The sequence below is a fragment of the Perca fluviatilis genome, chromosome 9, assembly GCF_010015445.1.
Source record: "Perca fluviatilis chromosome 9, GENO_Pfluv_1.0, whole genome shotgun sequence".
NCBI classification, from domain to species: Eukaryota; Metazoa; Chordata; class Actinopteri; order Perciformes; family Percidae; genus Perca; species Perca fluviatilis.
The window spans coordinates 13,793,606-13,821,183 of NC_053120.1; the positions used below are offsets into that span (position 1 = coordinate 13,793,606).

The 27,578-nt window shown below is 38.6% G+C and overlaps 1 protein-coding gene across 2 annotated transcripts; it reads left to right on the forward strand.

The window, feature by feature from the left end:
* The first annotated feature begins 2,488 nt into the window (after positions 1 to 2,488).
* swt1 (SWT1 RNA endoribonuclease homolog) lies at positions 2,489 to 26,403 on the forward strand. 2 transcript variants are annotated; one of them, XM_039811498.1, is made up of 17 exons: positions 2,489 to 2,570; positions 4,061 to 4,130; positions 4,935 to 5,008; positions 5,137 to 6,220; positions 6,391 to 6,517; positions 7,052 to 7,153; positions 7,809 to 8,000; positions 8,992 to 9,085; positions 9,594 to 9,829; positions 10,205 to 10,353; positions 10,697 to 10,835; positions 12,456 to 12,595; positions 12,918 to 13,048; positions 13,386 to 13,532; positions 16,733 to 16,799; positions 16,949 to 17,016; positions 24,906 to 26,403. In XM_039811498.1, exons 2-17 carry the CDS (start codon positions 4,065 to 4,067, stop codon positions 25,012 to 25,014), a joined length of 2,925 nt encoding a protein of 974 aa, XP_039667432.1. In that variant the 5' UTR covers positions 2,489 to 2,570; positions 4,061 to 4,064; the 3' UTR covers positions 25,015 to 26,403. The 2 variants fall into 2 exon arrangements, with proteins under 2 accessions (XP_039667432.1, XP_039667430.1); XM_039811496.1 differs by lacking the exon at positions 2,489 to 2,570 and adding an exon at positions 2,608 to 2,669.
* The last annotated feature ends 1,175 nt before the right edge of the window (positions 26,404 to 27,578 follow it).

Below are 27,578 nucleotides of genomic sequence, written 5' to 3' on the forward strand. Positions count from 1 at the left end.
TTCATGCTATTATACTGCTACGTGTAGCTCTCTGATGATGAAATCTTATGAACCGGTCTGTTTGACATCTGACTTCTAGGCCTTCCTCACAATGTACCACATAAACACAATTTCACAACTAAACCCAGCAGAATTAACCGTCTCTATGAACTACAAAACAGAGAAGCTGTTTCCAATTTTCAAATATGATCTCTATGTATTTAACATGTCACCAATCAAATCCAAACTGTGTCATCTACTGAATCCCAATCCATTTAAACTGTTTCTGCCACAATTTGTACATGTTGTTATCGTTCCTGTCCAAGATTATTGAAGTGGTCAGAGATTATTCCCTGCAGCTGGTACTACTCACCACTCATCTGTTAGTCGTCTGATCTCCGTCACCTTCAAAGTCTTCAACAGAACTGTTTCTCAAGCCATGGTCCAGGGACCCAAAGGTGGCTCATAGTGAATACTCAGCACAGTCTGTGTATGTCAAGAGTAAGGGAAGGCAGGGGGTTTGTGAATGGAGCTACAGTGTCACTATGTGGCATATCACAGCAATTGCTAATTTAGTATGGTTTCATAAAGGACAATACTGTATAAACCAGTGGTTTCAGCGACTTAAGTTAACCTGAGAAGACTAGCATGAGTTAAATATATCACATGCATCATTATGGAGTTAGTGAAAATGTGACTGTGGACAAAACAATATTGCAAATGACCACGATCATAATGCCTAAATGGTTTTTCAAAAGCTAATCCTCAAAATAAGATTGTCAATCATGCAATTCCAAGTTTAAAGTCTTTAACTTAAAGTAATGTTGGTGTGCTTAAGGAATTTCCCTGTAGATTTTGTTTTATTTTCTATCAGAGCACAGTAGTAAACTTTTACAGAATATTTTATGGTGAGGATTTAAGGTAACATCACAAAAGAAGCTGATATTAAATTCATAAGAGGTTACTGATTACACAGAAATGCAGACTGTGTTCAATTACTCTTCTACAGGCAATAATGCAGTTCAACAATACAATACAGTTCCTATGTCTTGCTCCTGAAGCAAACTACTTGATTTTTATTGTTAAGGAATTTAACAGACTCAGTGTAATCTCCAAAACTCTCCCTCATGCATGTCTAACATGCTGCCCATCTGCTGAGTGGTTGTATTGCTGTAAAATGTGAAAGGTGAAAACTACTGACCTAACTGCTGCAGAGCCTTAAGATAAGATAAAACTTTATTGTCCGTTCACATGGAAAGTTTCCTTGCATCACATGCTCCAACAATCGACAGACTAACATAAAACAACATAAAAACATCTGTAAGGTCATCCTCCAGCAGTCATCAAAAAGACATGATACAATATAAACATCTGACACACCTGTCCCTCGTCACACGCACATACATTTTACATCCAAACATATATGATTTATGATTGTTATGAGCACAGTCCCTGTCTGGGTAAAAAAAAAAAGTGGTGTAACCTTGGTGAAAATAATGTGTTTGTGTAAAGCGGTCAAGATAACACACTCTCAGACAGATACTGACTCCCGTCTGCCCTACTATCTACTCACCCATTATGAATGACTGCATTTGTCTTTCTCCTTAGTGGGCTTATGTACAGTATTTGCATGCTGTGGTGGTGGTATCTTTTCATTCAGGACAAAGACTGTATATTTATCACAAGACACATTCTCATTATTTGTGGTGGAAATCTGAACAAGATCTGAATAAAAGAGGATGTGAGACAAAACCTCTCTTTCGTTTGGTTTATTTCATACGTGCATGTAGGGGAACAAGTCCTGCACAGATACACAGCAACCGCACAGGAGTTGAGCCCCTGAACAAGAGCAAGCACAACCTTAAATACATTTACAAATGAATGGGCCTGTCATGTTTACAGATGATTTACAGATTGATTAATCCCTTATCCTGTCAATGATAATCCAACAGTAACTGTTGTTCTACTATTATATACACATTTATATGGGATGGAAGCACTAAAAGTAGCCTACCACACAGGAAGCAGGGGCCAGAACAAGGCTAAATTGAGTTCACTCTAGCATTAATTCTAATACTGGTGAATGGTTACTGTAGGGGAGGCCGGGGATAGTTGTAACATTTTTGACATTTCTGTCTGTATCTTGGAGCTCTTTGAAGCCAGTGTGTTCAAAATGTGATATATACTAGTTACACGTGTCTGCTATTACATAGTGTAGCGGTTATCTCTGCAACCCAAACAGAAAATGCACGGTTTACTCTCAAACACAAGGAGGAAAATGTTACAATTTACCCCATGGTCTGGGTTAATTGTACCAAACCTTGGGGTGAAATATAACATCATGAAATTAGGATTATGACAAAAATTGATATTGAAACTTTTATTCAACACTTAAATGACTTTTTAACATAATATTTGTGTGTAATATGCCCTGAGATTGTACCACGCGCAGTTCTCCACCCCGGTCCAGTCTGCGGCGCAGCGGCGGTAATGTAGCAACCACATGAAGAAATAGGCGTAGTAGAAGAAGACAGAAGCGGAAGAGCAGCGGATGTTTTGATCTGTCGGCTTATATACTGTCTATGCTTACAGTAAGTTCATTTACATTTACTTGGTTGTAAATTGTAGATGTATTCCTACCATGTGTGCTTTATTTCACCGAATCAGTGTAGCTACGCGAACGATTCAAGGTATCAAATAAGACAATTAGCTTGACCTGTAGCGGTTCTGTTGTTATTTTTCGTCAGCAGCGTCATCTTAAATTAGCTAACGTTAACAGTAACATTTAATTTAGCTTTTGGTCGTGTGTCGTGTATCTAACAATCGGCTCAACACTTTGTATTTCAGTGTTACCATAGACATTAGTTTTATATTAGATGTATTAAATATAGTTATGTTTGTGTCATTACACAGTTCACCCTGTGTTAGCCCTTTTATATACTGTCTATGGTGTTAGCCCCAGTTTGTTCCTCATGTAACGTTAGGCAGGGTTTAGGCAACTTTATATGACGGTAGCACATTTCATATGGAGACACTGGCACAAATGCTTCTTTTTACATTTAGTATAGTTGATATATTATATTATATTATATTATATTATTAATATTGTATTATGCCTCTGGGATTATTTATGTATTAAGTGTTGTAACGTTATGTATTGTGCTGTTATTTTATTGGACCATGAGTCCGTAATAAAGTCTTATCAGCAACAAGGCAATTCAAGTGCTTTACATAAAACATTAAAGACCAATTAAACAACAATTAAAACATTTATTAAAGAAAATAGAAAAAAAGCTAAAATATAAAAAGACAGGTATACAATAGAAAAATAAAAGTTACAGTGCAGTGTTAGAAATGAACATTTACTTGATTTCCTAAAAGGCAGTGTCAAACAGAAAAGTCTTCAGCCTTCATTTATAGGAACTGAGATTTGCAACGGACCTGCAGTTTTCTTTCTGTGGTGCATGAAAACTGCTTCTCCATGTTTAGTTCGGATCCTGGGGACAGAAAGCAGTAAGTCCCCGACGACCTGAGAGTTCTGGATGGTCAGAAATGTATTTTGGCACTAAACTGTTCAGTGCTTTATGAGAGACAGGAAGCCAGTGTAAAGAGCTCAGGACTGGAGTGATGTGATCCACTTTGTTGGTCTGAGTGATATACTCTGGAGCAGCAGCGTTCTGAATCAGCTGCAGCTGTCTAATTGATAATAATAGATATTAAAAACAACTGTTCTGTATTTTTGAATTGACGATTACAATGACTTCTACCAGTTACACGAGAGGCACAAACTGGGACTAACCAGTTTGTGTGGCATATTATGGAAATATTTTACATGCAGCCTTGTAGACAGGGCATTTAATCATTTAATATTAGGTGGAATTGCCAATATAATTTCAAATTTGTTTTCGTCCTCATTAAGAGAAGTTAACTCTGTATTAGTTAGACATAGCTATGGCACGCTTTCCTGTTATATTGAGGTCGAGAGCCAAAGAAGGGGTGTCTTGTTGAAGATCAAAATGGATGGATGTGTAAGGATGATGCATAGTCACTCAAGACCTGCTTTCAAAATTACTTTTCATAGGAAAATGTCAAAAAAGTCAAAAAAGAGAAAGCGCAAGAAGTTGTCATCCTCAAGTGAAGAAGATGAGAAGGTAAGAAGGCATTCAACAGTGTTGACTATTGTTGCTATGGGTGGTTGATGTGGCTAAAATACTATATTTGGATACAGGTTATTTTATACCATGATATCAATATGTAGGTGGTATAATGTCACATAAAGTCGGGGGAAAATCAGTTGAGAAAGTATTCATGGATAAAAAATGTCTGTTTTTGGCTAGTCCAGCAAATATTGTACAAATCAAAATGCTTCATCACATTTTGAGTATAAATAAAGGTTTAATTAATGACGAATAATTTGTGCTAAAAATCTAATATTGCCATGAATTAGTCCTCATTGATTTGCAGACAGATAGACTACAACCAGAGATATTATAAATTCACATCTTTATGTATTATCTTTATTGTAATTATTTTTTTCATTATCAATTAATCTGACGATTACTGTATGTTCTCAATAGTCTTGTCTTTAAAGTTAAAAAATATATTTTAAATATTAAATACCCATCACAATTTTCCAAAGCTGCACATTGATTGTTATGTTTGACCAACGGTCCAAAACCCAAATAGATATTTGAGAATATTGAGCAAATATTTAGCATTTTTGCTTGAAAACTTACTAAAACTAATAAATCAAATCCCCAAATTGTTGCAGATTAATATTCTTAATGAAATATTAATGAATCAACAAATAGTTTCAGCTCTAGTCTCACCGTACCGTATATATTGTATATTGTCTAACAACCAACTGTAGTTGTTTATGTCATCAAGGGTCTACTCTGTACTCACAATAAAGTCCTCCCAAGAGATTTAAATAATTTTTTTTCAATTGTTTTCAGGCATCCAAGAAACGAGATGTTACCAAGAAGTGCAAACATGGCAAGAGAAAGCAAGATGTAAAAAGTCAGGCGAGGTTAGATACAGTATACTTGACTTTAACAACAAATTAATATTGATATTATGTAGTTGAAAATCATTCACGTAATTGATATGTTTGTTAATTCTCTCTGACTGATATTTCGTCTGTTCTTCTACATGTAGCTGTGCAGCAAAACTGGAAAATTGTGCTTTTTCTACCGTTAAAGATGTTTCCCAAAGCACCCGCCAGATCAAAAAGCCTGTCTACAGACTGGCAAAAACACAAGCAACAGACCAGAAAGCTGTTAATAAGGAAGAAGAATGTACAAAATCAAAAAGTGTCTTAGTGCCATCCCATTGGGGAAAATGCTCTAGTAAAGCAAAAAACGATATTTCAGGGAACGAAAATACTGTCAGTGGGAATAAGACTGTGAAAATGGGACACTTAAAATCCTCGAACAATGCAGGTACAGTTCCTCAGAGGACAGACAAGACATCTAATGAAAGATCAGATGAAAAGTCTTCCCAAAGGACCCCATCCAAAAGAAAAAAGCAGCTAATGAGTCCCAGTTTGGTTTCTGCTGAACAGAAAGAACAGAGGCAGGATGTCCTGGAGAGGGAGCGCAGAGCTGAGGAACTATCAAGGTCTGGAAATGACAGCAACACCATCAAGACCAGGGAACCAGTCAAGACCTCCTCCGCTTCCAAGGATACTTCGCGGCAAAAGAGAACCGAACTGTTCGAGAAGATGTGCCAAAGGCATCAAAAAAATAAAGCTAAAAGGAGTCTGTGTACAGAAGCCAAAACTTCCTCTTCCTCTACCACAAAGCATTCCTCCACTTCAGCCAAGCAGACTACCTCAGTGAGTAGCTCAGATGTGGTGAAGAATGTCACTTCAATCCCAGGTAATGCCACATCAGTGTCACATAAGACAGCTAAGTCATCATCTGCTCAGCAACAAAAATGCTCTATCGCATCACCTCTGCCTCCTAATTTTAAGATACCAAAACTGGTTCAACCAAGGTCATTAGGTAGCACCGGTAGGGATAATGATGCTAGTTCTACAAACCGAAATCTCAAACATGGGACTGAGATTTCAGTCTCTGGGGCCTCAAGGAGCAACTCCAAGCAGGAAACTGTCCATCAAGCTCACAGCTGTTTGGATGTTACACCTAGTTGTTCATCTGAAGGACAAGATAAGAGGTCCTCTTTGTCAGATCGACTCCCAGCTACGTCTCATACCGTCACTGAGCCGTGGTATGACCAGGTAATAAAAAGCATAATTCATTTAATGTGAACAAGAAATTTATTGTTTATCTTGACAAAAATGATTCAAATAATAAAAATGTTCTAGCTAGTATGTTAAAATTGTATTTCGTTGTTGCAATGGTTCAAAATGGCAGAGATTGATTGTTTTTAAAATGTGTTTTTGTTTAGATGCAAGTGGTTGAAGAGCTACATCTTGCCCGTTCTGAGAAGAGATTGGAGGTGAATGTAATGCAAAGCTATGGAGAATTAACCTGTATGGACATAGACCTTCCAGAAGAGGGAGCTGCAGACACGTGTAAGTTTTATTGTTTTATTGGTAGACGCTTGACATCTTGTACACTCATAAGTGTAAAATATAAACTCTTTTTGGAATGTCTCAAATGACCAAATGCAGGCGCTATATGTTAAGTTCAAAAGTGTATGCATTGTATTGGCCTCACATTTAGTGTGATTTACCTGAAACATGATACGTAAGCAAAACAAAAACGTTTGCCTCAGAATGACACATGAAGATATTTACAAAATAAGACCTGTCAAGTTACAATTTTAGATTCTTCACTGGCTTCTGGAATCAGGTCTCTGAATATAGATTAGTGTCTCCTCCTGTCCTTGAAAATCTTGTAATTATTTTAAGATTATAGAGTAACCCCACAGAAGATGTGAAAAAGATAATAGTGCCATGTAGGTAAATGAAAACAACAATTCTGACCCGTAACCTGCACAGGCACTAAACTTATGCTGAAATTGTCATGTGCGATTTTTATTCAGTTGTTAACTTTTGACAGTCGGCAACAAACAATTCACTGAACATGAACTTGTCTTTTTACAGGTAAACAACCTCCTCAGCAAGACCTTATCCTTGTTTTGGACACCAACATTCTCCTCAGTCACCTGGATTATGTGAAAAAGATCATATATCACGGCCTTGGAGGTGTTGACATTTATTTTCATACTTGATGTTTCTTGTAGACCGATTTATAATAATTTTTATATGTTATATAATAATTTAACACATGCCATTATAAAAGGTATCCAAATAGTTTTCACTCCCAAGTTTGTCCACTTGTAAGCTAAATACTTGTAAATTAAGTTATTCAGCAGCAGTGGCTAAACTACCATTACACATCATCAAGAGATGTCCCCACCCTTTTAAACACAACATAATGTTTGCATCTCTAATAGAAAGAAGCAATACATGTTTACCTGTCCTCAACCCTCTTTGTTTAATTGTGTGTTTACCCTTATTCCTTGCCCTTACATTTTCCGTATCATTTTAATTAATTGAGTTATATTTAAGGACTAATGAACAATGTCAAGTCCTGATACAATGATCATAGGTATGCAAAGAGGAGACCATGTTAACATGCATCGGCTCATAAAGAAAGAGTTTCATCACCAATTCAAAAAAGTGTAAAAGTACATTACATTGGGACATTATCATAAAAATAAAAACAAACATATCCAAAGAAAGTATGATTTCCACATTTTGGGGATTTTCTTCTATTCATTCTTCTATGAAATGCACTTAAAATTTGAAATATGGAATCATCACTACTTTGCTTTCTCCCCACTTCATGCTCTCTTAGCCCTGGGCTTCCCTATTGTCCTGATCCCCTGGGTGGTGCTTCAGGAGCTGGATTCCCTAAAAAGGGGGAAAGGCCTGTCAGGTTCTGTGGCCCACCTGGCAACTCCCGCCATCTCGTACATTTACAACTCTTTGAAGAATCGGGAACCTCACCTCTGGGGGCAGTCTATGCAGCAGGCCGCTGAGAGCAGCAGTGAGTGCTGATTTAAGGACAATATGGGAATTTTCGGTGCACTGAAAGTAGTATGAATTTATCACAACATGGTATGGAACCTAAAGGTTAAGAGTGGTTATCGTCTTCATACGCTGTCCATGAGCCCATAACAGATTTCTACTTGGGACTGTTGGGTGTTATCTTAGACATTAACATGATGGCTGAGCAGGCTAATATACATAAATGTCACCTGTGGTTACAAAAGATCCCACATCAAACATTACAGAAATTTGCAGGCAAAACAATAAGCACTTACGTGGAATATTTATGCTTTTCCTATGGGTAAAAGCATCACAATATAATAATGTATCTTTCATATCAATGCTCAAGTGTGGGATTTTTGGCTGTAAACATTTCTTTTAGTTCTATTAGAGTCTGATCATTGACTTTGATGGGTTTGCATGATTTATTTTATTATTGAGCATGGTATAGTGTCTAAGTTGTGGGAGATCACAGCATGTTATTCCTTCTATAGAGCGTTTCTGCCTTTACAGTAAGCTATTACATTAACAGCAACAGAGCTGCCTTGCATCCCTGCCCAACACTAATATAAACACTAGGTGGCACTAGCACTAATTTCCTCCACATCTTCATAGCATACATTGTGAGCATCTCAAGGGCAGGTTTCAGCCATGCATAAGGTAACCCACTTCTTAGCTGTATGTAATATTGATCAGACATCAATATTTCAACAGTGGTATGAAGATATCTTCCAAAAGATCTGTGAAAAGGAGATTTATTGCATCTCCTAAAAATAGGCCTGAGATCTCCATCTTGTTTTCTTCATCTTCCCCCTTGTCTTTAAAAGAAAAAAAGACACCCTGTTGTTGTACAGTGTGGTAACACGCTTACCATGAGCTATCAGTATCGTGAATTAAACATGTCTCTTTGTCCTTATACAGACTGTTTCTCTCTGTCGCTCTTGTCTTCCTGTCCCTTACTCTTTCTCTTTGTCCCTCCTTGTCCCCAGATGGTCTGAATGCTGAGAATAATGATGACAGGGTGCTGCAGTGCTGCCTGCAATACCAGAGTCTCTACCCAGAGTGTGCTCACATTCTATGCACGTGAGTTCCCCCTCCCCCTATGGTATACTGCTGCTGCTGCAGAGTCTGTGTCCTCTGCAAATAATGCACATGCATGTGACACAGTGGGTCCAGCCAGATAGTTCCAGTTGGAATGAAAGAAAGAGAAGGCCAGACAGAGTAATTAGGCAAGAATAGATGTGCTGAGCAGGGAGAGTTTAGTTCAGGGATTTTTCGGCTTACATAGTGGGGTGGCCATTGTGTTGTTTCACCTACATTTTCCTTTTAACCTATTTCTCTGACTGCCACTATTTCCAGACACTGTAATTGATCATTTTGCTAAATTAAAGGAGAAGTGGGCAGACATTCGATTAGCGTTGCACAGCAACAGGTCAGATTACTCTGGATCCGGTTTTACCCACCAAACCTCCAGGCTGCTGTAAAATAGATGTGTTTTAACGTTGATTGTGTGATCACTGCCATATAGAATTGCCTGATTTAAAAACAAAACAAAAAAACAACAACATGTAATTCCCTCTTTTCTCTCTAGTAATGATAAGAACCTATGCAGTAAGGCCCTCCTGAGTGGGGTGAAGGCCCTCAGCAAGAGTGATTTAGAGGCAGAGGTTGGAAGATCCAGACATGGCTTTCATCCTGTGCAAAACAATAAGACTCCCATGCTGCCTCACATCAGCCCTCCTGTCTCATCACCAATGCCGAGCAGGAGCTGTACACCAGTCCAGCCACACTGTCAAGAGACAACAGGCATTTCTGTAGAAGAGGAAGGTGAGTCAGGGATTAATGTGCGCATCTTGCAAATGACTGGCCATATTCCATCATAGTGTTATAGTTAACAGCACATACCATCCATACACCTGCCATGTCTTCCCAGCCCTTCCAATTTCCGTGTTTTCTTTGCCTCACTTCAGGTCCATCTGTGTTCAATTCAGGTGACGTTTTAACAAACAAAAAAGGATATATGATAGAGTTTTAATTAGTGTTAGAGTTAAAATAATTATGATATGCTCCTGCTCTCTCTCTCTCCTACTGCACATACATGCATAGAATGTAATGTAAAGAATAACTGCAGTCCTGCATTATGTGTTAATTGTGTGTATCTACTAATATACAATATGTATGTATGTATGTAACTGATCACAGATGACAAGCGGCTGACCAAAAGAGAGGATGAAGAGAAGACAAAATGGGACTGTAGCTGTGTTTCTGAACTAGAAGACTGCCTGCGAGAGGTGCTGTCTGATGTGTTAGAGGTAGAGATGAAGGCGGCTTACCAAGAGCTTTGGCTAGAGGTAAAATTGTGTTTCACTTCATCTTTTAGACGATATTTTAAATACTGTTTTGCATTTTAAACTTAGAGAACTAGTGTCTTGTATTTAGTGCTGCACAATTAATCGCAATATCAGTCAAAAATAATTGCAATTACGCATTTTCCTCGTATCCTGCCGCCCTACAGGTATTTATTAATTGATTAAAGGCAAGAATTTGGTTTTGCATGAGTTTAAGGAATCTTAATTTAAATCTCTTGTGTGCCTTACAGGTGTCTAGATGCGCCAGATTGACTGACATTTTGAAAATTGCAATATTTTTTATTTTTCATGTTGGCTTTTGATTGTTTTGTTTTTTTGTGGACAGATAGTTTACCTGAAACCACCATGGACTCTTCAAGATGTCCTGCATTGTTTAAAAAAACACTGGATTGCTGTTTTTGGGCACATTGTCCCACGGAGGAAGCAGCAAACAGTTTTAAACCTCATTGACTTCTTCAACTCAGGTATGTAGTTGGATGAGGGGGAAGGGCTATGATGTATTTGAGTGATAGTCAACAGTCTTCTAATGAGTACATATTTTTAAAATGCTTTTTTTTTTCTTTTACCCCAGTTAAAGATTATTAAAGATCCAGTACAGTCTTAGTTTTTTTGTTGATACCAGACATAGATAAATAATGTCTACAAACAGATAATATAGAAAACAGATAATAAATAAATAAATAATAATTAAATCAAGTCAGTTTAGAAATTAGCTTTTATCTTTAGCTGTGCAGCCTTAAGGTTTCTAATATGGCATACGTTGTGCGCAGTACATCAACTCAAAGTGTGTACCTCTGACATTGTTTATTTGGTGTATTCTAATCTTCCTTTGGATGTGAACAATATATTTAGAAAAAAACAAACAAATTTGAGATACTACATGAGATACGAGAGCAAAAAATTTTACTTCTGTGGAAACGACCAAGCTGAACTCCCAGAGGTGTATACATGCAAAGATATTATTTGTTCCACTAACAGTAACAGTTTTAAGACTGTAAGCCAAGCATTTCTGTTCTCCTTTTTATTCTTCTCCGGACAGCGGTGTTGAGATACTGAGTCATCCCCCAGATAAAACCTTCCACTGGGGTATGACGTGGTCTGTCCTGCACTGCGCTAGAATCCTACAGAACTACATACAGAATCAGGTCATCTGCTGAAACGCTCAAATGTGTGTCAGAAAGATGCTGAGTTGTCCACTGCAGCACTTCTTACTCTGGATCTCATCACTGGATCCAATTAAATTACACTAACTGTGTGTGTGTGTGTGTGTGTGTGTGTGTGTGTGTGTGTGTGTGTGTGTGTGTGTGTGTGTGTGTGTGTGTGTGTGTGTGTGTGTGTGTGTGTGTGTGTGTGTGTGTGTGTGTGTGTGTGTGTGTGTGTGTGTGTGTGTGTGTGTGTGTGTGTGTGTGTGTGTGTGTGTGTGTGTGTGTCCTTACACTAACATTATTCTGGATTTCTTGGGACCACGCAGCCTGGTTCTGTGCCAGGACTGTGAGAGGAGGAGTGGGAGGAAAGGAAGGAGGGATAAACTGAACAAGAGCAAATCTAGGAGTGGAAAAGTACTGCGAGTGTGTTTGTTGTTAGTTGTAGCTACACTTGTGAGAACAGAACTTTTACAGCCTCCTAAAAAGTGACAAAAGCAGAATAATTTAGGGATGCTCAGGGAACTTTAGGCACATTTTACTGTGTATTGATAACTGCTTAGGTTACGGTCAGGGTAAGGGTTCCCGAAAGGTATGTATCTGTTATCGTTAAGGTAAGGTCCCAGAGAATTAATGAAAGTCCAAACAATGTCCTTTCAGGTATTCAGTATAGCAAAAACAATGTTGGACATAACACACGCTCACAGTCTCATTCATATGCTCACAGTCTCTCAGCTGACTTGTTTTTGGCCACAGTGTCTAGCAGCGTGACTCTTTTGTTCTTCCTACAAGGCTACACACACAACACATCCTCTTTCCTTTTGCCTAGGTTTACCAAAAAACTGGCAACTGATTGTCTGTATATGTTGAAGTGCATCTATGTGCATCTACTGGCACTGACCCACATGATGGGTGATATCTATCTATCATGTGTTTACCCAGGTGAAACTGCGGACTGTAGCGCTACCTCAGCGGCCCTCCAAGAAGCTAAGGAACTTGTGAAAGCGTTTGGAAAAAGTTCAAGCCGTGTTCCCAGTGCCATCTCCATAATGGACAACATTTACAATAAGCTACAACCGCAGGTCAGCTTGGAGCAAATTAGATACCTCAAAGTATTCCACTTCCAGTTCAAATAGTTACCTCCTTTTCTAGGACTGCACTCTGAATTGTTTTTACATTGTGGTGGTTTGGAAGCACAGAATATTTGCATACCCTGTTTGTATCGTGTGTTGTGTTTATACCCAGATAGCAAGTGGGGAAAATCTATTCTCTTTTAGACTTCAAAGCGTTGATTGCCACAACGATAATTACCCAGACAGCAGGATGCATTATCATGCTATACACAGGTTTTTAATTGACACTATTGGATTTTATATCTACATATGTGTGTGTTTGTGTGTGTAGTGGGAATCTCCTGCCTGTGATGTTGTCATGAATGATGATGATGAAGACAAACAACCCACATCTGCTCAGGTTTCTCACCAGGAAGTATGGGCCCTGTTTGAGAACATCTGGTCTAATGTGTTCCAATTAAGGTGGGTGTAACATGGATTTGACTGATCCAGTACTGGGACGATTCTACTGCAGACATTTGTGAATATGTTACAGATTTGAAGAAAAAATGCCTTGATTTTTACCTGGACTTTATGTCACCTTACATTCAAAAGTTGTTGTTTCCTGCTGCAAGAAGACACCATTCTAGAGGGTGAACGAGGTCTCTTGCAACACTTCTGCTAATAGAACGTGTAGTGGAAAGTAGAAAGAAAATTAGCAGGAACCAAAAAATTTGGAGGTTGTTTATTTTGATATTATTGTTTGTTTTTTATTCCATTCCACTGACCGCTAAGGTCATTTGTTTCTGTCATGTTTCAGCTTAGAAGTGTTCAAAGCTCTGGGCTTTGACCCTCACACCATGCAGAGGGCTCAGTCAGTGGGAGGCCCTCCACCACCACAGGACGCCTTGGTCTATTTGCACAAACTGTCCTCCATGGTCTCACAGCTGCTCCAAGCTTTCAGCAGGTATCTCAGCCAACTCATATCACTGCTGTCCACTAAACATTCTGCTTCTCTCCCTGTTAGCCACTATGTCCACTGTGTTAACGTTATATTACTCACTTTGTACAACTTGTATGTGAAAGGAGGTAGCCTGTGTTGATGAACCCACAAAGATTTATCACTCTATTATGCAGTTCCCCTCAGCTCTACAGAGTATTATAGTGACTTGTAGCTCATTGTTTTAGTTTTCCAGCCCGCAATCTTACTGTTTTGTCTCTCTCTCGTAGTGTTTTTTTATTTATTTTTTTTAGCGAAAAAGCTCTAAAAACCAAATGCATACTACCCAGTCTGCCCAGCAAACTTAGAGACTGTCTGGTAGTAACATTGTGGTGCAATTAGCAGCCAAACAGCCATTTCCCTCAGGAGATGGTGGAGAACAAATGCAGAGCTAAAAGGACTGCCTTGTATACCAAAGTTAAACTTGATTGCTATAGCTGTATCCATATGCAAAAGGTGTTACAGACCCCTTGTTAATTCTCAGTGGGTTTAAAGAGCCAAAAATGAGGTTTCTGAGCAGGAATTCTGTGGCACCTCTGAAAACCTCTCCTGCAACACCCTCCGTAACTATTCAATCTCTTTTCATCGTACCGACTGAACCCTCTGACTTAACTTTCCTCATGCCTTCACAGGTGTGTTTCACCTTTGTCTGTACAACCATTCCCTCTAAGAAGCCCCTTTTAAACTGTCCTTCACCTGTCCTTAACCAGCCTACGCCTTCCTGTGTCCTGATTATGTGTATGTGTTGTATGCTCTCAGCTGTCAGGCCCTATTTGGCATGTAGTATTAGTAGTGTTAATCTGCTTAACCTTGTAGCTTCGCCTTATCACCTTTGCCATGACGCAACAGAAAGCGCTACACTGTAGCAGTGCTTAATTTCTCACAATGCCTAGGAGAAGGAAAATGCTAACAGTTATGCCTGAGATGTCCTCATCTCCTATAGGCTTTCCCACAGTATACTCAGACATGCAGTGACATCTCAAAATATTTGTACTTGCACAACATCCTTGCAGTCAACTTGTTTCCTGTTAGGTTAGTGATGATTAACATTGCTGTCATGGCAAGTACAAGAACACATTCCACAATTTAGAATTCTTTCAGCTCCATTAATATAATCCAACTACTTTAGAAAGATGGCTAGATAGGATATTACAATATTAGTTAGCTAATAATTTGGTCACTCAAGTCTTCACAGTGTATCTGTCCTATTTATTATTTTTTCACTTTCAGTTGCTCTCTTACACACACACACACACACACACACACACACACACACACACACACACACACACACACACACACACACACACTCCTGAAAATAACCTTAAAAATGTGTGTGCCAATGAAATCAAATTGTATTTTGTTTCTGCTGTGCATTATTTTGTTCTCTCTCGGTTGGTTGTGCTCCCCTCTGAATCTGTAACTTGTTGATTCATATAGGAAACATCTTTTAGAGCAGAACCTGTACAACCAGTAAAAGCAGTGATAAGAATTTGGACAATGTTTTTTAACAACTAGACAAGTGTGTTTTTATTTATCTCTGTGGTGAGATATGAAGAAAAGAAAAATTATGCTCTTGCAGTGTTTTGTCAGCTCAGTGGCTATAAAACAGACAAAATAGCCCTCTTAGATCATTATCCACTAAACTCCTAAGTATGTGTCCCAGGTGCACTTTATTACCACTTCCACCCACCAGGCCTTTATAGCTCCCCTGTTTATTGTGTTTGCCAGCCTTTGTCTGTCTTTGTGGGATGTTAATCAGTCTGAAGAGGAGCAGTGTCCTCAAAAAGTTTGTAAAGATAATACTTTTTTTTTGCATGTGGAGCTGTAAGTGTGCACTCTGACAATGATATCCTGCTAGTGCACAATCGAGACCTAAATCAGGTGAAGGTGCAGATGTTCACTCTGCACAAAACAACCTCAACAAGTTCTACCACAACTGCATCCTGTTTTAAAAGTAGATTTGTTTAGATCTTTTCTCTTTTCTCTCAAGCTTGTAGTGTGTGTGTGTGTGTGTGTGTGTGTGTGTGTGTGTGTGTGTGTGTGTGTGTGTGTGTGTGTGTGTGTGTGTGTGTGTGTGTGTGTGTGTGTGTGTGTGTGTGTGTGTGTGTGTGTGTGTGTGTGTGTGTGTGGCTTTGCTCAGTTGTGTGGCTTTTGTAGATATATTATGAAAGTTGTACATGTTTGTGATGGAGTTCCCCTTTGGTGTGAAGCACATTGAGTTTATTTTAAACTTCACTTAAATGTTCAGCTATTAGTTATGAATAACAGCCATTATGCTTACACACCCGCCTCTCACCTAATGTCTGCTGGAATTCCCTCTAAAGGATAAGCAAGTATAGCTAATGGAGGGATGGATGCTTACACATGCACTCAATATAAACACTTTTCTGCGATAACGGTGAATTCTTTTGAATTATTTTAGCACACTTATATATGCTTATCTATACACATGCATGTGTGTGTTGGGCTGCTCAAGTACCGTTGCCTAGGAGACAGCCAGACTAATTTCCACATGTTTGAGCGGAGCTATGACTCATTTCATACAGGCTATCTTTTTTTCGTCTCCCTCTCACTAATTTTTCTCATTCTGTGGACACTAGACATGGATAATTTAGGTCTCTGCTAAAATTTCCATTTTCTATTCCTCAGTCTTCCCTCCTCTACTTGCTTTCTTTTTGTCTGTTACTTTATTTTTTTCCTAGGCCTTCAGGGTAGGCCTCTGTAATAAAGCTATTGACAGTAATGTGTGTTTGCATGTGTGCAATTGGGTTAAGTGCATGGTGATGAATGGATGAATAGGTAGAGAAAGCATTCAACTATCTGTATATTCATTGTGTCTGCAGCTGTGCCAAAAGATTGTATATAAACTAAAAAGGGAATTATGTATGTGCTTTATCATTGTCTTCTCGATGTTTAAAAACTCTCAAGAAAGTGTTGAATCTGGAGAAAGGGGTAGCAGGACAGAATACATCGAAAAAGTGTTATTGTATGTAGTTTTAATTTACTGTTTAAATGCTCTTACAGTAGTGAAAGCAAAAGATTTAGTTCAGATTCACTTACACTGACCAAACGCTGCACTGAGGTAATAATTAAAATATCATACCTTTTCAGGCTTCACCTGAAAGAGAAGTCCTCTCTAAAATGTGTGTTTTTCTTCATCCCAGTGTCTTGTCCTCAGCTCCTGGTTTAGAGGAAGTCCAGACACTGCTCGGCATCATCCACGCTAATAAGGTTGGTGCCATTTCCCAGTTATTGCTATAAAATTAGATGGGTGCCTTTTTTAATTAAATCATTTGGCCTTTTTCAAATGTGTCCTTTGTCATGTTGAACACACCTTGACCTGTTCATTTTCAGCTCAGCTCATATGCCTTGTGTTTCAGATTGTTGATGTGGATTCCAGATTGACAGCCAAAGAACTTCTAGATTGTTTCTCACAACAAGACTACAGGTAGGACACACACACACACACACACACACACACACACACACACACACACACACACACACACACACACCACACAAACAAACAAACAAACAAACAAACAAACAAACAAACAAACAAACACAATAATAATGATTATTGCATAAATATTGTTGATACAGAGCATACATTTAAATTGTTGCTGTTACACTATGACTTCTGTCTGTCTGGTAAATCAGATGGATTTATTTTGACTCAACTTAAACAGTTGCTACAGATTTTTTTTTAAGATTGTATATAGATTTCTCAATATATACACTACTTATTCACTCCTAATTCCGCCGATATCAGCATGACCAGATAGATAGTTAAATTGTCTCCCTCTTCTGATAGATTGAGGAGTCGTATTTTGTTGTTTCATCTCATCTCATTCTGTTTCCTTGGGCATCCCACTCAACCTCCAAATATTCAAGTTGTTCTTCCATATAATTAATTCTCTTTTCTTGTGAATTGATGTGCACTACTTGCTTGTGCAAGTCGGAGAAGAGAGATTTCATTTTCTTGTCCAGTGATTCAACTTAAGTTTCAAAAGATTTCATCAGCATCAACGTTCTTTTCTCAGCTTAAAATGCTTTAACTATGCATTACTGTCCTTTGCGTCTCCTTGTTCTTTGTTCTCTTCGTCTCTGGCCTTTGAGGAAATGGTTGATTTGATTCTCAGCATTTCTATTCGCTGACAAATGCGGCAGATTTCTCAAATCTTTTACAAATATTAACTTGTACTTGCTACAAGCCTATCTTATCGCTTCCATATGTTTTAACATCCAGGATGAGCTTACAATACGTTTTTGTCACTTTCCTTTGGAGGTTAGGTGCATTAAAACTAGTGAAATAGACCCAGCACCGCCTTGATTTAACATGTAGCCACTGAGTTTGATGTATGTGTATAGCAACGACTTTCTTCTGACCAGAACGACAATGTCTGATTGCAAGTCAAACATTCTCAAGTTTTCCGAATTCTTGTGCTCTTTGTAGAAGCATGCCCGGGCAGGTATGTGTGTGTTGTTTATCCAGTGTCATTACCGTTAGTTTGTCATAGTTGCCCTCCTCACAGATATCCCCAGCAGAGCTCTGACAACAACGGTGGCCATGTCAACAGTTTCAAACAATTGTGTGTGTGTGTGTGTGTGTTATTAACATATCTTTGAAAGAAAGCTTCATAGGTCTTTGTACTTTTGTAATCTAATAGGCACACCACATTCAATCAACTCATTTTTATTGACACATGGAATCGTACAAGGTACAATTCCAGTGAAATTTTATTACCCACCAGGCTGGCATATAATGGGACTGCTATACAGTTACCTGGCTCACAAATCAGTTGATTCGTTAGCTGTTGAAACACGCACCCATGTTATCTTGTGGATGTATCTGTTGCATTGACAAGAATGATGCTGGTTCTGTACTAAGATGTCCTTTTCAAGTGGAAGTGAGAACTAGAAATACATGTTTGATTGAACCATGGAGATTAAGAGTAAAGCAAGTGTTGATTTAGCAAGCGTAGCTGGGATCATAGCTGAAGTGAGGTATGTGTCACTTCACCAGGCTATTGTCTATGCCATCTATCTACACACCTTATTATAACCTGTGGCCTATTTATGATTATGTTTAAGTTGAAAATTATAAGTATCTTTGGGAAGGACGTATCTCGTGGAAATCTGTAAGCACTCCAACACACTTAAAATGATGCACAAAAACACTGATGGATTCAAGATCCATTATAATAAAGTTCTTCTTCTTCTTCTTCTTCTTCTTCTTCTTCTTCTCTTTTCTTCTTCTTCTTCTTCTTCTTCTTCTTCTTCTTCTTCTTCTTCTTCTTCTTCTTCTTCTTCTTATTATTATTATTATTATTATTATTATTATTATTATTTAACAGAGACACATGGCTCAGGAGGAAAATTGTGTCTTCAGACCAGATCAGAGAGAAAGAAAATGCATCATTTATAGTCTTCCCAAAACAAGACCTGAGTGTCTTAAAGGTCCAATGTGTGGGAATTTCTCCCATCTAGCGTTGAGATCATATATCGCAATCAACTCTCTCGCGCCACGCAGTTCAAAGTACATATTACAGCTACGGTAGCCTTTGCGCTTTTTTCTGATGACGCCGGTCTCTTGCTCTTTTCAATATCCTGCAACACTTGGAATTGATGGTGGTGGTAAATATTCATGAAAAGGACAAGTTTGTGAACGGTCAACACAGATTTTGAGAATGAACAACTAAAAACGTTACACACTGGACCTTTTAAGAGACCATAGGCTGATCAGTCATGTGTGCAGCATCTGACTTCTCAATATAGAATGTAACCGAGATACAAGTAGCGTCAACAAAGCATATGATCTCCATCTGACATGTTTTTCAGTTATCAGCAAACATGTGATCTCAATGAACAATCTTTCCAGATAAACAGAGTGAGCAGAGTCACAGTAATCAAAACCCGAATAAATGATAAAACAATGTTTCATGAAGGTTCACCTGCGCAGGTATTTGCTGCAGCTTGAGAAAAAGAGGAGCTGCCGTTTAGGTCTACAAAGTGACCTCCACCCTTTCTCTCACTCGCTCATGTAACACAAGCTTTACTCTTACGCCTTCTCCAAGATGATCTTGCCTGTCTCAAGACTAAATTATTAACACATACAAGCACACAGTTATCCTACTTATCCTGCTTATCCTTAGCTGCTTTTTTTCCTGCTTGTCACTCGTAATATGACGTATTTTAACATAATCTGTACGCTACTTTTGCTACTTTTAGAACCAATATAATGGAAATGTTAATACAAATGTTTTAGTGCTGAAATTATTAGTTACATTTTGGGTAGTAGAAAATTATTCACCAACAATTTTAACAATCGGTTAATCATTTATCAAGAAAAAGCATAGAGCTAATGCTGATTCCAGCTTCTTGAATGTAAGGATTTGTTGTTTTCTGTGTTTTATTGTCATAGAAATGTAATATCTGTGGGTTTTGGAATCTTGGTTGCATGACACACAGTATTTTTGACATTTTATAGACTTAAGTAATAAGCGATTAATCAAAACAAATTGACAGATTGATTGATAATAAAAAAAATAGGTGCAGCTCTAAATATTTCCTTGCATTGCATTTTTGTGTAAATAAGCTATATTTTATTTTATACCCTCAGTCCCCCATGTATGAGCAACAGAATGCACACATACTGAGATGAACAGAATCAGTATCCCTGCCGCTCCAGGTCCATCATGATATGCTTCCGACGCTAAATTGCTGCTGCGTTTTTTTACTGCAGGTTGAACACAACAGCTTTCATGGAAACAGACTTCTAGGTATTTAACAGATTATTTGTTTTCCAGCCATTTTTAGTTATCTCTTAAAGCCGCCGCCTGACTGTCAGAAGCTGTTTCTGATGATTTCGTAACCCCAAAAAAGATATTGACTTTCACTAACCGCACAAGTGATTTTTATAGCTCGTGGTCACTTGAAAAAAGATAATTCTGTATTTGGACTGTGGTTACTGTGGTATATTGATAATGCTTATTGTATAACCAAAAAGTGTTCTCATCAGATAACTGAATGTTTTACTGCATTTTAAGGAGTTACTTACTTACTTGGAACAATGACTTGAAACCGTGATGAGACCAAAGGTTTATTCAGTTCTTTCCAGTCACGTCATTCCAACTTATGTTACAACAGGTCACCACTGAGAGATACCTTTAAGCTGAATGTGATTGTAAATATTTGATTTGGTACATCCACTGGGAAGTGATGTAGGCTTTTACTTAGTGGCGCGTTATCTATGGCGTTAAATATTTGATTTTGGTGCTCAGTGCGGTAGTATGATGTCATCCGTTATATAAAGCCTTAAGGAGGCCCTTTCTAGAAGCATGTTGGGTCACTGACAGGCAGCTTTCAGTACAAGTAGACCTCAACAGAAGATAAGATTTTCGAAATGTCCAATTCTGTATTCCTTATCATTCTTGATAACACAAACCTGTTGGCTTCATGGCTGTGGCTGAGGAGGTGCAGTGGGTCGCTGTAATCACAAAGTTGGCTGTTCAGTCCCCAGTTCCTCCTGTCCACATGTCAAAGTCTCATTGAGCAAGACACAGGTGTTTGTGAATGGGTGAATGAGAGGTAAATTGTAAATGTAAGTATAAAACGACTATAAAATACTAAATATGTTGCAATTTCAAGAAAGGTACAAAAGATTTATTTAAAAAAAAAAAAAGTACAGATGTAAGGAAGAGGTTTTCTTTATTTTAATAGCTAGATAAAGTAGGAATTAAATTGGAGTAGTTTGACTGTGGTAAAGACTGAGTAGGACCTGATAAGCCTATGGCTTCTACCTATCCCTTTTCAAACAGGTCCAGTGTTATGTTGTAATTTATATATATATATATATATATATATATATATATATATATACATACACATACATATATATATATTTGTCATATATATTTGTCATGTATGTGCATGTTCCTTGCCGTTTTTAGCTGTTAACTTGCTGCTGCATTTGAAGAGTGTGAGCATACAGTAAGGAGAGCTTTAATGTGGTCTTAGAAATGATTTGCAATCCAGTTGGGAAAGACACACAGTGCACTTGTGTGTTTGCATAAGCTCTTTTCCGAATGCCATCTCGATTTTACTGTTTTTTAAGAGAGTGGGTTGGAAATGGAACCAAACAAAACAAATTTGTTTCCCAGGTTTCTGTGTTTCTCAGCTCAGCTCGCCTTCTGCTAGAATACATTCAGGTCCACGAAATATTTGAATACATGCAGCCTTGCATCTCTTTCTACCTGCTTGTGATGTTTTCTATGCATGTGTGTGTGGTGCTCCAATTGTCTGTGATTTCCCTGGTGTTGTTAGGAAACGTGTTTGTGGACTTATTTGTGTGAAACTGTTGATTTTGCTTCTCACCTGTGGCTTGTGTGTCAGTATTGATGCCTGAAGTGTTTTAATAAGGCTTCGCTACAAATGATCACAGCCAATAGGTGAGAGCAAATACCTCAGTTGTAAGATATCGCCTCTCTCTTACATTGTATGTGTGTGAAGTCAAGTTGGCGTGTTACCATCAGTGTTTAACATGCATACCATTTCTCGTACAATAAATTGACTCAGACACACAACCTTAAACACCAGCTCCTTATCCATAGCAGTCAGCCCTTTTCAGCATTGTCTTCTATCATAATATTTACACATTGGTTTTATATAACTCAGTTAAGCAGAATGACCAGGGGGAAACACTGTACTGCTGTTTTCATAAAACTAACCATCCTGTGGGGAACAGCACATTTGAAGAAAGCCTAAAGCCTTTCATTAATGAATGTTCTGTTCTTTTGATTCGAAAGCTACACTGAAGAGAAACTGCTTTGTGTTTGATAAAAACAGATCATTCACTCTCAGTTGTTTCTCACCAAGTCAATCTTTTTGTTTTTCAACGATTAAATTATACATGGATTATAGCCATGTTAGAAATAGAGCTTTTCTTTCATCCTCTATTCCATAATATTACTGAAGTATAATACTGTTTCATCATTTACTAATTGGGCTGGACCAAAAGCCCTCACAAACCATTGTAGGTCAAACATTTCCTAAGCAAACCCAGGGCCACCTTGTTATCATTAACTGGCTTTCCTTTGTAAGCCTTTCTGTGCGACTGACTTACACTCGTCAGGTCAATTTTTAGGCTTTTAAATCAACGTCAAACGGGAAAACTCTTAAAAGAAATCCTTAGCTAGTTCATATTGTCAACGTGTGCAACAGGATTCATTCTTTACAGCATAATTGGTGTACGGTGAAAGAAGGGAAACACTGTTCATGTTAACAGCGTCAAGAGAAAATCTCAAAGCATGTGTCCAACCAAAAAAAGAAATAAAAAATATACAGCTAATGTTTCCAGATAATCAATAATCATTAATTAAAAAAAGAAAGGCAACCCTCCTGCACATATTGGCCTACTATTGTTCTTCTTTTTTCTTCTGATATTAAGAAGTAGATTGTGGAGACCAAGAATTGGTCACCATGGAGATAATCCATGTGTCCATAGCAGCATAATGTGATTGGCTTGAGAAGAACAGCAATCAGTTATGTCATCCTAATGCATCATGTGGTTCTATATTCGATTTGGTGCAAATCGTTGCTCTCTCCTGGGGATATCCATTAATTATATCAAACACATATAGACTGTTATGTAACACACACACAGAAGCAGCACAGCTCTCCCTTTTGTGTGTGTACATTGTGGGTCTGGGTCAGTGACTCTGCACAATCCATTTGCGTCACTGACTTTGTGTGACTGCGTTGAGAGATCCTTCCTGCAAGAGCTCCATGCTCTTTGTCGAGACCACTGTGTCACACTAATGAATGAAGCCGTAGTTGTAGCCAAGTCAACACGGGGACAGGAAGCCTTTCACACAGTCCCTCTGTCCACGCAGCATGCTGGAATGTAGAACCAGATCATTTGTGACAGACCAACGCAATCTGGGAGTAGCTTAAACCTGGCAAGAGTGAAGAGTCCGTAACACAACCTGCGATTTCCATGGGTTATAAAAACACACAGCTGCACCTTCGGATGAAGAAGGGGGAGGTGGATGGATGGATGGATGTAGGGTGAAAACAGGGGGCGTCAACAACCGGCAAACACTGTTCTTTCTTTCCTCCTTCTCTCCGCCCTGCAGTTACATAATGTTCCAATGGAAACAAAGCAGATGAGGACACAAACAAGCAACAAGCTCCCTCAGTGTCTCCGCTGCTAGGCAGCTGTTGCCAAGACACCCCCGACAGCCAATATGCGCATGTTGTTTGTGCTCACGGTGAAAACTGGTCATGTGTTTTTGTCTGTGCATTTGTAACTGCATGGATGTATGCAGTGTCGTAACCAGAAACATGTAAATGAACTGGAGGAAAGTGTGTGAAATAAAAGCTGTCAGCGGGCTTCTGGAAGCAGCCGCCTACACAGAAGCTCTTTTGTCTGTTTGGGACATTCTGTGCTGAACATGATCAGCACGTGGAAAGTTAACTCATCGAGATGTCTGTGTGGAGTCGTCCAGGTTCACACAAAGGGAGGTTGCACAACTCAAAACATTTAGCTGCTAGTAAGAATGGATAAAACAAAAACTGAACTAAAACCAGGGTATATAAAACCCTAACAACAGGCTGTGGCTTTTGCTAACACCCCAAATAGGGCCGTAGCAAAAAACAAAAAAAAAAACAGGCCCAACATTGCTCTGTACCTGAGAATTTGTGCTAAACACAACAGTCCTGTGGCAAGCTTATGCTACGTTTACACGTGGCCGGCTATTTTCATAAACGGACATTTCAGCCTCTCCGTTTTGTTTATATGTACCCGTGTATATATGCCGTCAATGCAGTCAAGAGCATGCCAGACCTGTAGGTGGCAGTGTATGTTGTGTTTAGTCACAATGTTTCAGTCACTTTTTTCAATGTTTAGTATTTTACATTTTAGTGTTTTTTTCCCCCATTATTTTGGCCACTTTTTTCAACATTTTAATTGCTTTTTCTGAATTTTTTTCCCAATGTTTTTGTGACTTTTTCAATGTTTTTTCTTTTTTTTTTTTACATTATTGGCGCTTTATGCATGTCCCATATTTTCTAACATAAAAAAACTTTGAAAACAGGTCAAATTTGACCCAGGGACAACATGAGGGTTAAAGCAGGTGACAACACCTTTTTCCTCCCACTTTAAATCGACCGCAGCAAAAGACACAAATACAGAGTTCCAACTTGTGCAGAAATGTTTGTGTTCGTGTAGGACCCCGAGACGATTGAGGAAGTAATTTTTAGGGCCGTTAAGGCCATTTGTCCATTGGTCAAGCTCACTGTTGTGTTTTTGCGTTCTCTCTTGACTTGTGTTCCCAGGGAGAAGCTGCGAGTTGGAGGGAACCAGTTAATGGGGCTGAAAGAGGCCCTGGATCGTTGTGTCGGGACCTCAGGTCAACAAATCCCCTTTACCACATCGCTGCCCTGATTGGATCCGAATCAGGGAGTCTGCACATCAGCCAAACAGATGCGCTGAATAAACAATATCCTTTACTTGAAGTAAAACACTTGAATTTGAAGCACGTCTGCTGCTCATAGTGTGCCTCTGGTGACTGGAACTGTTTACCCTTTTTTAATTTCCATGTATGGATGTTCTCCGTCATTGTCATTACATTTGCTAAACAGAGCTTGTACAGTATTTTCTGTATCTGACATTTTACATTATTAAGAGTTTAGAGTTCCTCCAATATTCATTCAGCTACATTACACCTGGTTGTCATATCTCCTGCCAAATCACAGTTGAGCAGCGATTTCTCACCTTTCACCCTTCACAGGGCATTTTATATATCATTTTATATTTCAGTTTAGTAAGTGTAACATTTATGCACAGAACATATTGTATTATTTTGTTACCGGTAGTTAAATCACAGCGCTGGCTTTCATTATTATTATTATTATTATTATTATTATTATTTAAACATTTAAATTTGTTTTTGAAACACAGTTTGTTACATAGTGTGCAAACATAGAATTTTGAGATATTTATTTAGTGATAGTTTTAGACGATATGAATGTGTGGTGATGCAACAATGTCTGAAGTTTTAGGTTTACCCCTCAGGCCACTGTGACAACTGACAGACAGCTTTCTTTTAATGACAATAGTTAACTATATTTTAATGTCTCTTCATTATTTTTCATCCCCGACCCTATTTAGCAGTTGGTTCCCATTATTTATGATTGTTCAACTCCACCGAAAGCTTCAGTTCACTGGGCTTAAAGAAATAGTACGTCATTTTTGGTAAATAGCGCTTATTCGCTTTCTTGTTCAGAGTATTTGTGCTACGCTAAGCTAACCATCTTCATATTTTTCATGTTCGTTTTACCAAATTAATGCTTTAGACTTTACACAACTGACTGCAAATATAGCTAAGAGCATAAAAACCAAAGCAATAACACCTGACCGAGAGTAAGGTTTGACTTGCCTGGCTATCTTTTGAGCTTCTTCTTTTCGAAATCATGATTTTTGAAAGCCGACAGATTGTCTCACGGTCCCAGTGAGAAGCTGAAACCAAATGGCTATTTATTTATTTTTACTAAAGCTATTGGTGGAGTTGTCACGCATAATCATAAATGATAAAGAACAAAACTTTAATAGAGTCTAGTTGGAAAACCAGTGAGTGCTCAGATTTTGCTGGTTTTGGTTGATTTTTTTTAAGTAGAAATGTAAATAATTTGAGAACACAAAATATATTTTATGTAACATACTTGAATGTTTACAACAAGACATTAAATGTTTTGAAGCTCTGTCTTATGAGAGATTTCTTTTTCTTGCTTCCACTGATCTTTGAGTAGTTAAGTCAGGACCACACAAGCATGAGGCATCGAGAGCACCACCCCCCCCCCCCTGCCCTTCCATGTGCATGTATGGAAAGCCTTAAGCGGGGAGAGCAGCAGTGCAGTTTAAATTGAGCGCGCTATTTGGAAAGCAGCTGAAACAGCTGAGCCATCAGCTGGTGTGCTGGTTTAGGAACGGTCAGCTATGGGCTGAGATGATAGCTGAGCTTGACTCCGTGACCTGCCCAGAACTTTACGCTATGATTCATAAGTGATTTCCAAAGGAATGTAGTCTCAGTTATTAGTGACTTAACTTAATCTTGTAGAACTTCTTTCCTTGTGGTATTTACTGCAGTTTTTAGGACAGGCTAATCTGGTATGTGTGCTGTGATTGACAGCCTGAGTGTGAGTTCATGGGGGTCCGCGGTTTTGTGTTTTTGTTTGTTGTGTGTGTGTGTGTGTGTGTGTGTGTGTGTGTGTGTGTGTGTGTGTGTGTGTGTGTGTGTGTGTGTGTGTGTGTGTGTGTGTGTGTGTGTGTGTGTGTGTGTGTGTGTGTGTGTGTGTGGTGACAAAGGGGATTAGAGTGCAGGTGACGCCAGCAGACTGGCTGCGATTACACCTGCTGCTGTGACACGCACAGCGAGGACAAAGCATCAGCCGCCATGCAGGTGTAGGGAGAACAGGTTGCGAGGGCCGACGACGATCTGAGGTCACTGAACTTCCTGTCCCATTAAGTCATCACAGAGTCGGACACGACGCAGACGCAGTGGTTATTGAACATGTTCAGTGGACTCTAACCTTTGGCTTTTTGTTCCTGATGTGTCTCCTGCATCATACATTTTCCCACGTAATCGTTTATAAAAGTGTGAATTTTAAATTTGACTTCATTTCTAAGTTCAAACCATTTTCCTGCCTGAGCAGTCTGTGCCAAAGGAACTGGTTGCAATTTAAAAGCTCACCTTGAGTCAAAGAGACCCTTTCTGTCTTCAGATACTGTATAATCAAATGCTTGGCTGAAGTGAAACAGCTTTCATTCCAGATTGTTGATGTGATGGAAATGTCTCTCAATTTCTACAGAGGAAAAAAGAAAAGAAAAACACCAGTTTTGTATCCTCTTACATTTTTGTTTTCAGAAAGCTTTTGTCTGAAATAGTTTTCCTGTGCTGGTTGTAAATTGTGAATGTGTGAACAGGAAAATGACTAAATAAAACATGTTTA